This window comes from Mobula hypostoma, chromosome 14, assembly GCF_963921235.1.
Source record: "Mobula hypostoma chromosome 14, sMobHyp1.1, whole genome shotgun sequence".
NCBI classification, from domain to species: domain Eukaryota; kingdom Metazoa; phylum Chordata; class Chondrichthyes; order Myliobatiformes; family Myliobatidae; genus Mobula; species Mobula hypostoma.
The window spans coordinates 22,213,562-22,223,637 of NC_086110.1; the positions used below are offsets into that span (position 1 = coordinate 22,213,562).

Consider the following 10,076-nt stretch of genomic DNA (forward strand, 5'->3'; position numbering starts at 1 on the left):
GAGAAATTATGATAACACCAATGCTGGAAAAAAAACAGTATGTATGCAGTGATGTGCAATTTGGATAAAGAACAGAAATCTGATATTGTAGGCTCAGATGGCTTTGGAAGTTATTGTAAAATCTGGGAATGTGGGCAAGCTTGAGGTAACAATGTAAGTTGATTGATCCTGGGTGAGGATATGGAGAGCATTGGAGGTGTGATTTTGAGACTAATGAAATAACAGATAAAGGTTTTGATTTTACAAGGAAGTTGAAGAGATGTGAAAGCAATGATTTCAAATGTATGGTATGAACAGCCAATTTCAAGAATGATCTGGATGGGAAAAGAGAAATTGAACTTGGGGCAAAAGCTGAAAGCATAAGATATAGGAACAGAATTAAGCTATCAGGCCCATCAAGTCTGTTCCACCATTCCATCAAATCTGATTTATTTTCCTTCTCAACCTACTTTTCCTTTCTTCTCTCCATAACCTTTGATGCCTTACTAATCGAGAACCCATCAACCTCTACAATGAATATACCTATTGACTTGGCCTCCACAGCCGTCCGTAGTAATCAGTTTCACAAATTCACCACCCTCTGCCTTAAGAAATTCCTCCTTATCTCTGTTCTGAAAGGACCTGCTTGTATTCTGAGGCTGTGTCCTCTTGTTTGAAACTTGCCCACTATGGGAAACGTGCTTATCACATCCATTCTATCCAGGCATTTCAATATTTGGTAGGTTTCATTGAGATCCAGTCGCAACCTCCCAACTCCTCTCTCCCCCCTCCCCCCCAGCCATCCTTCCAAATTCTAGTGAGTAAAGACAGAACTATCGAATGCTCCTCGTACATAAACCCTATCATTCTTGTAAACTTTCTCCGGACCCTTTCCAATGACAATTCATCCTTAGATATGCGGTCCAAAACTGCTCACAATACTCTTAAATGTGGTCTGGCCAATGCCTTATAAATCCTCTGCATTACATCCTTGCTTTAATACTCTAGTCCTTCTGAAATGAATGCTAGCATTGCATTTGCCTGCCTTACTACCAACTCAAGCTACAAGTTAACATTTAGGTGATCCTACAGTAAGATTCCCAAGTCCCTATGCACCTCCAATTTCTGAATTCACTCCCCACTTAGAGAACTAGTTTACCCCCTATTCCTTCTACCAAAGTATATGATTATACACTTGCATTCACTGTATTCCATCTGCTACTTTGCCCATTCTCCTAATCTGTTCAGATTCTTCTGCAGACTCCCTGCTTTAACACTACCTCTCCTTCCACCTACCTTTGTGTCATTTGCAAACTTGGCCACAAAGCCATCAATTCCATCATCCAGATCATTAACAGATTACTTAAAAAGTAGCAGACCCTATACCGGACCCTGTGGAACACTACTAGCCACAAACAACCAACGAGAAAGTGTTCCCTTTATTCCCACTCTTCACCTTCTTCCAATCATCCACTCTTCTGTTCATTTAAGTTATCTTTCCTGCGATACCATGAGCTTTTATCCTGTTTAGCAGCCTCGTGTGTGGCACTTTGTAGAAGGCCTTCTGAAAATCCAAGTAAGCAACATCTACTGACTCATCTTTGTCTATCTGCCTGTCATTTGCTCGAAGAATTCCAACAGATTTGTCGGGCAAGATTTTCTCCTAAGGAAACCATACTGACTTCAGCTTATTTTATTGTGTGCCTTCAAGTACCCTGAAACCTCATCTTTAATAATGGACTCCAGCATCTTCCCAACCACTGAAGTCAGGCTAGCTGGCTTATAATTTCTTGTGTTTTGCCTCCCTCCTGTATTAGAGTGGATGACATTTGCGATTTTCCAGTTCTTTGGAACCATTCCAGAGAATCTAGTGATTCTTGAAAAATCAGTACTGTTGCCTCCACAATCTTTTCAGCTACCTCTGTAATTACTCTGGGGTGTAGTCCATCTGGTGCAGGTGACTGATGTATCTTCACCTTTTCCTTGGTAATAGTGACTGCACTCACTCTGTCCCCTGATGCTCTTGAATTTTGGGATACTGCTGGTGTCTTCCACAGTGAAGACTGATGCAAAATACTTATTCAGTTTGTCTGCCCCTTCTTTGCTCCCCCTTACTATCTCTCTAGTGTCATTTTTCAGTGGTCTGATGTCCATTTTTGCCTCTGTTTTACTTTTATACATCTGAAAATAACTTTTCATATTCTCAGTTATTATTGGCGAGCTTACCTTCGTATGTCATCGTTCCACTCTGCTTCTCTTTTAGTTGCCTGCTGTTTTTAAAAACTTCCCAATCCTCCAGCTTCCCACTATTTTTTGTTGTATTGTATGCCTTCTCTTTTGCTTTAATGCTTCTTTGACTTCCCTTGTCAGCCATGGCTACCTCATTCTCCTTTTGGAATGCTGCTGCTTTGGGATGAACTGATCTTGCATCTTCGGAATTACTTCCAGAAACTCCTGCCATTGTTACTTTGCTGTCATCCCTGCAAGTGCCCCCTTCCAACTAACTTTGGCAGGGCTCCTCTCATGCTTCTGTAGTTACTTTTATTTAACTGTAATACTGATTTTTGCCTTCTCTCAAACTGCAGGGTGAATTCTATCAAATGATGATCACTGCCTTACCTTAAGCTCCCTAATCAAATCTGGTTCATTACACATTCAGTATTGCCTTTTCCCTAGCAGGATTGGCATTGTCTGGTGGGAGTTAGCTGTATTCAGGAATCCAGTGAATGGTAGTAACACAGCCAGGTAGGAAGAATGATAGGTTATAGTAAATGTGATAAATTGACCTGCTGAGAGTAGTTTGCAAAGTGTTGCCACACTCCGGTGTCATCGTAGCAGAGGTCTTAAGCTCGGTGGCAGAAGCAGCAACACATACCATGTATCATGCAGAGAAATAAAATGGGGCTGTTGGTGTAGGGGAAAAAAATCACCAAATGAGCATTGGATGTGGTGTTTGAGGGAATATATATATAAAAAAAATAACCAGTTAGGGTATAAAGCTAATAACTTTCTTCATATTTTTCAGGGTTTCAAGTGATCTTCTGAAATGGGCAGTTTCATATCTCTCTGGACCAAGTTTGAAACAAGATTGACTGCTGCTCGGTGCTGACATAATTAACTGGTGCTTGAATTTTTTCAAGGCATTTATTAAATTTGAATGTCGTTTTCCTTTGATTTCAGTGATGGTTCTATTACAAGTGTTACTCTGTTAATTCTGCAAAATACCTGAATGGTTTGTTGTAGAAGCTTTCATGTAGAAGTAATAAAATCAACATTGGAAGAGTGGAAAAACAGGTATTACACTACTTTCATGGGCTGTTCTTGGCAATTTTTACTGTTGACTTGGATCAGTTTTGCCTTTGGACAGGCAAGTACCCTGGAAGACCTGAAGAACTGGAAAGAGATCAAAGAAATTTCTTGCTCTTGCCAAAAAGTGTAATTAAATTTCTGAGGGGAATTTTGCGGCATGCTTATATTTGGCCATTATAGAGGTCTATTACTATTGTAATGAAAGGATTATATCTGTCTTTTCCATTTCTGTTTTTGTCTTCTTGTCATCAGCTTAACTCCAAATTCGGAGCTGTACTTTAGGTATGTGCAACATTTGGAAAAAAGCCTTTATTATTTGCTAATAAATAAAAGTCTAATATTTTTCTTTCAGTGTTTAATTTTAAGCTAAATTTGTTGTCAAGTGAGAGTTTGTGTTGAAACATGATATACATTTATTCACAATCATGCTTACTAATTCCAAATATCCCAGTGGTGTAGTTTTTTGGATTGGAAATGATCAAAAAAAAAAATCTGAGGTAAAGATATTTCGAAGTCTTACAAAGGGAATACAAAAGTTGGAAGGGACCAGATTATAGAAGGACTTTAAAATCGGTAAGAATTTTAAAATCATTGTGTTGCTTGAAAAAAGGTATCTTCTTAAGGCCGTTACCTGGAACTCTTAAAACCACATTTGAGTATATACAGCATTAACACTTTTTTCATCAAATGAGCTAACATTTGTAGTGAGAGAAACGGGGTGTATGTTCTAGGCTAACTGAAAATAATTATGGTTTAAAAACTACTTTTCTGTATGTATGTAGCTGGGTAATAGTGAGCATCAATTGGTGATTGAATCAGTTCTACCTGGGATTCTAGTTACACTTTTAGTCAATACTGTTGTTGTTTTTTAAAATTTAATTTAAAGATACAGCATGGTAACAGGCCCTCCGGCCCAATGAACCCATGCCACCCAGTTACACCTATGTGACCAATTAACCTACTGACCCGTACGTCCTTGGGATGTGAGAGAAAACCAGGGCACCCAGAGAAAGCCCATGTGGTCACAGGGAGAACATACAGGCTCCTTGCAGACAGCGGCCGGAAATGAACCTGGGTTGCTGGTGCTATAAAGCGTTGTGCTAACCACTATGCTACTATGCCACCCTTATAATTTGTTTTCTTCCAGTTTGTATTGGTTAATAGTCAACCATCCATTTATAATTAGAAAGGTAATTTGGTATTAATACAGACTATTTTACTCTTCCTGGTATTCTGCTGGTGAATTCACTTTACTAAGTAAGACAAGTCACAAGTTCACAAGAATGATTCCAGGAATGAAAGGATTAAATATAAGGATCATTTGATAGCTCTGGGCCTGTATTTGGAGTTTAGGATAATGGATGTTTGCGGGGGGAGGGGTTCTCTTTGAAGTGTACTGAATGTTGAAAGGTCTGGATAGAGTGGATGTGGAGAAGATGTTTCTTATACTGTAATGGGGGTGTTCAGCACAGGAGGGCACAACCTCAGAATAAAGGGACACCCAGTTAGAACATAGATGAGGAAGAATTTTTTTTAGCCAGACGGTAGTGAATCCGTGGAATTCATTGCCGCAGACAGCTGTGGAGGCCAAGCCACTGGGTGTATTTAAAGTGAAGGTTGACAGGTTCTTGATTAGTAAGAGCTTGTAAGGTTATGGGGAAAAGGCAGGTGAATGGGGTTGACAGGGATAGTAAACCAGCCATGACCAAATTGTGGAGAAGACTCGATGGGCCAAATGGCCTTGTTTTGCTACTATAATCTTATGGCATGGACTTGGTGGGCCAGAGTACCTGTTTCCATGCCGTATGGCTGACTGTTTGTTGACTGGTCAGTAAATTAAAATTCTCACTGACCTCTCACATGAATTTGCAATTCAATAGTATTGAGCTGTTAGAACCAGTGACCAGCACTGGCAGACGCAGCAATTTTAAACTGATGCTTTCATTAAAAAAAAACTGTAAATGCAATTATATTAAGTCTTATTTTATCTTTTTAGAACATCTGTACATTAATAGTAAGTTTAACTGGTTTCTATTAACTACATTTCAGAAGATATTTCAATAAACTTTGTATGTACAGTAAGAAAAGTACTTAATGTTCAAATTGGAACTGCCACTCAAGGACATTTTCCTTTGTGTCCACAGGCCAAACTGATTAATTCCTCAGTAACTGTAGTTCAGAACTTCAATCAGCAAAAGAAAAATCATTACTGACTCCGTTATTATTTCTGGTGTAATAGGCTTTTGGCATGAAGGCTTTGTTATACCCATATATCTTCACTGGGGCTATTTCCAGTTCACTACCTCAAGACAACAATGCAGTGCAAAATTTGCAATATAGGTAAAAGGGAATATTTACTCCAGAAATTCATTGCAGAGAATGGTAATTGGTGTGGTACATAACTTTTCTAATATTATATCCTGGGAATGCAGAAAAAGAATCATGGAATTGCTGTGGCACGTCAAGCCATTCAGCCCACTGAGACAGTGCCAGCTTCGATTAGAGCTATTTGGTCAGTCCTGTTCCCTTGCTCTTTCCATTGGCCCTGCATATTATTCTTTTTGCCAGTGTGTATCACTGCACATTGTGTTACCTTTTACTTGGCTCAGCAATTTAGGCAGCCCTTCAATGTTACCTTGCTATCTTTCTTATTATTTGCTTTAGTTCCAAGCATGGCATCAGCTACAAAGTTAGAAATCTTAATTTGCGTATTCATTGCTGAATCACAATGTGCACAAGAGAAAGCTTGACACCCAGAGTGCATGCTGCCATCTTCAATATGAAAAGCAGAGTTTCCCACTGGTTCCTAAGCCTTGAATCTATTGTCCATAATACTACTTAGCCTTTAATGTCATGGGCCTCAACTTCGCTAATCAGCCAGCTTCTGGAAATACAGGTTAAAAAAAAACACCTACGGTATTCCTTTGGTCAACCTCTGTTACTTTATGCATGAGTTTTATTTTTAGGTGGAATATGCTTATATATTTTGGAGATTTTGTACATTTTTAGTAAAGGATTCTGCGATACCTGTAGGTTTTTTAAAAAATTAAGTGCAGTCGTGAACAATAGCCAGATCAGAAATGCTGATCAAATCAACTAGTTCCCAAAGGGAACCCTTGATAAGCCAGTCAGATGGTTCACTGCTGCTCGTGATAGAACACAAAAAAATCATATGTAGGTTGAATTGCAAAAAACCTATGCATAAAATCTGTACAATCTCATCAATGGTTTTTCGAGATACCCCCACCACCATTTCTTTAATGCGTGGATGTAAATATGATTTTTTTTTCTGGGTTGTCAGAATTGCTTTGCCCAGAAAATGAAATGGATGCTGATAGAAGCCCTGGACCTAGCTGGAACTACATAATATTTAAACTTTCAAAAGCATCCAGGAACAACCAGAAGCTTTTAATCTTTTATATCTTTAAACAAATCTAAATTAACAAAGTCAGTTCCAATTTAATAGTCTCAGGGCTTTTTAATTAACAAGTGTTTTTTTAAAATCTGTTATCTGGGCCTCTTGCCATAGTTGTTTTCAATCATATTCTTCTGCTTACATGAAAAATTCTGGTGGAAAATTGTTGGATGAATTACTTCACAAGAACTTTGCAGTTAATCCATGTTTTTATTTCAGCATTGAACTTGTTATTTTCAATGGACCTGTCTACTGTACAGAAACTGATGTGGAATTTAGAGCACACAACTGTTATTTTACTGATACTTAGATTTGTCAAATCTGTTCATAGAGTCCATAGAGAAATACAGCTCAGAAACAGGCCCTTTGGCCCATCTAATCTAGTTCATGCTGAAAACCCATTTAAACTGCCTACTCCCATGGACCTGCACCGGGACCATAGCCCTCCAAAACCCAATTACCCATGCAGCTATCCAAACTTCTCTCAAACGTTGAAAATGAGCTTGCATGGACCACTTGTGCTGGCAGCTCATTCCACACTCTCACAGCCCTCTAAGTGATGAAGTTTCCCCTCATGTCCCCCTTAAACTTCCCACCTTTCACCCTTATGCCATGATCCCTGGTTGTAGTCCCATCCAACTTCAGTAGGAAAAGCCTGCTTGCATTTACCCTGTCTATACCCCTTGTAATTTTGTATACCTCTGAATAGGTTAGGACTGTATTCTTCAGAACTTAAAAGATTGAGAAGATATTTGACAATCTCTCTTTATAACTTGGGTCCTCCAGACCTGGCAACATCCTTGTAAATTTTCTCTGCACGCTTGCAACCTTGTTCACGTCTTTCCTGTAGGTAGGTGACCAAAACTGCACACAATACTTCAAATCAACCGTGGCAATGTCTTAAGCAACTTCAACATAACATCCCATCTTCTGTACTCATTATATTGATTTATGAAGGCCAAGGTGCCAAAAGCTTTCTTTATGATCCTACCGACATGTGACACCACTTTCAACGAATTATGTACCTGTATTCCCGGATCCCTTTGTTCTACCACATTTCTGAGTGCCCTGCCAATCACTGTAAGACCTACCCTGACTGGTCCTACCAGTGTAAAACCTCACACTTGTCTGCATTAAATTCCATCTGCCATTCTTCAGCCGATTTCCCCCCGCCCCCCACAGCTGATGCAGATCCCTCTACAAGCCATAATAGCCTTCTTCATTGTCCACAACTTGCTGGTCTAATTATCGACGTTATCATCCAGATCATTGATATAGGTGACGAAACAATGAAGGACCCAGCACCAATCCTATTAGTCATAGGCCTCTGGTCAGAGTGGCAACCCTATGCAGCCAATCTCTGGCTTCTCCCACAAAGCCAATGTCTAATCCAATTTACTACCTCATCCTGAATGTCAAGTGACTGAACCTTCTAGACCAGCATCCCATGTGGGACCTTATAAAATGCTATACTAAAGTCCATGTAGAGAAGATCCACTGCCTTGTTTTCATCTGCTTTCCTGGTAACTTCCTCAAAAAAACTCTGTAAGACTTGCCATGCATGAAGCTACACACATCAAAGTTGCTGGTGAACGCAGCAGGCCAGGCAGCATCTCTAGGAAGAGGTACAGTTGACGTTTCAGGCTGAGACCCTTCGTCAGGACTAGCTGAAAGAAGAGTTAGTAAGAGATTTGAAAGTGGGAGGGGGAGGGGGAGATCCAAAATGATAGGAGAAGACAGGAGGGGGAGGGATGGAGCCAAGAGCTGGACAGGTGATTGGCAAAAGGGATATGAGAGGATCATGGGACAGGAGGCCCAGGGAGAAAGACGGGGGGGGACCCAGAGGATGGGCAAGGGGTATAGTCAGAAGGACAGAGGGAGAAAAAGGAGAGTGAGAGAAAGAATGTGTGTATAAAAATAAATAACGGATGGGGTACGAGGGGGAGGTGGGGCCTTAGCGGAAGTTAGAGAAGTCAATGTTCATGCCGTCAGGTTGGAGGCTACCCAGACGGAATATAAGGTGTTGTTCTTCCAACCTGAGTGTGGCTTCATCTTTACAGTAGGGGAGGCCGTGGATAGACATGTCAGAATGGGCATGGGATGTGGAATTAAAATGTGTGGCCACTGGGAGATCCTGCTTTCTCTGGCGGACAGAGCGTAGGTGTTCAGCAAAGCGGTCTCCCAGTCTGCGTCGGGTTTCGCCAATATATAGAAGGCCACATCGGGAGCACTGGACGCAGTATATCACCCCAGCCGACTCACAGGTGAAGGACTGTCTGGGGCCCTGAATGGTGGTAAGGGAGGAAGTGTATGGGCATGTGTAGCACTTGTTCCGCTTACAAAGATAAGTGCCAGGAGGGAGATCAGTGGGGAGGGGAGGGGTGGGGGGGGGACGAATGGACAAGGGAGTCGCGTAGGGAGCGATCCCTGCGGAAAGCGGGGGGGGGGGGGAGGGAAAGATGTGCTTAGTGGTGGGATCCCGTTGGAGGTGGCGGAAGTTTCGGAGAATAATATGTGGAACCCGGAGGCTGGTGGGGTGGTAGGTGAGGACCAGGGGAACCCTATTCCTAGTGGGGTGGCGGGAGGATGGAGTGAGAGCAGATGTGCGTGAAATGGGGGAGATGCGTTTGAGCGCAGAGTTGATGGTGGAGGAAGGGAAGCCCCTTTCTTTAAAAAAGGAGGACATCTCCCTCGTCCTGGAATGAAAAGCCTCATCCTGAGAGCAGATGCGGCGGAGACGGAGGAATTGCGAGAAGGGGATGGCAAGAGACAGGGTGAGAAGAGGAATAGTCCAGATAGCTGTGGGAGTCAGTAGACTTATAGTAGACATCAGTGGATAAGCTGTCTCCAGAGATAGAGACAGAAAGATCTAGAAAGGGGAGGGAGGTGTCAGAAATGGACCAGGTAAACTTGAGGGCAGGGTGAAAATTGGAGGCAAAGTTAATAAAGTCAACGAGCTCAGCATGCGTGCAGAAAGCAGCGCCAATGCAGTCGTCGATGTAGCGAAGGAAAAGTGGGGGACAGATACCAGAATAGGTTTGAAACATAGATTGCTCCACAAAGCCAACAAAAAGGCGGGCATAGCTAGGACCCTTACGGGTGCCCATAGCTACACCTTTAGTTTGGAGGAAGTGGGAGGAGCTAAAGGAGAAATTATTAAGAGTAAGGACTAATTCCGCTAGACGGAGCAGAGTGGTGTAGAGGGGAACTGATTAGGTCTGGAACCCAAAAAGAAGCGGAGAGCTTTGAGAGCTTCCTGATGGGGGATTGAAGTATTTAGGGACTGGACATCCATGGTGAAAATGAAGCGGTGGAGGCCCGGGAACTTAAAATCATCAAAAAGTTTAAGAGCGTGAGAAGCGTCACGAACATA

General features: G+C 41.7%; 1 protein-coding gene across 4 annotated transcripts in view; it reads left to right on the forward strand.

Moving 5' to 3' along the window:
- LOC134356145 (uncharacterized) overlaps nucleotides 1–3,648 on the forward strand; it is a 54,075-nt gene extending 50,427 nt beyond the window's left edge. For 2 of the 4 annotated variants that reach the window (XM_063066801.1, XM_063066802.1), the window contains exon 13: nucleotides 3,005–3,648. In XM_063066801.1, the coding sequence (XP_062922871.1) occupies nucleotides 3,005–3,071 (67 nt within the window). In that variant the 3' untranslated portion in view covers nucleotides 3,072–3,648. The remainder of the gene's footprint in view (nucleotides 1–3,004) is intronic. The other 2 variants (XM_063066799.1, XM_063066800.1) reach the window with 1 other exon arrangement.
- The last annotated feature ends 6,428 nt before the right edge of the window (nucleotides 3,649–10,076 follow it).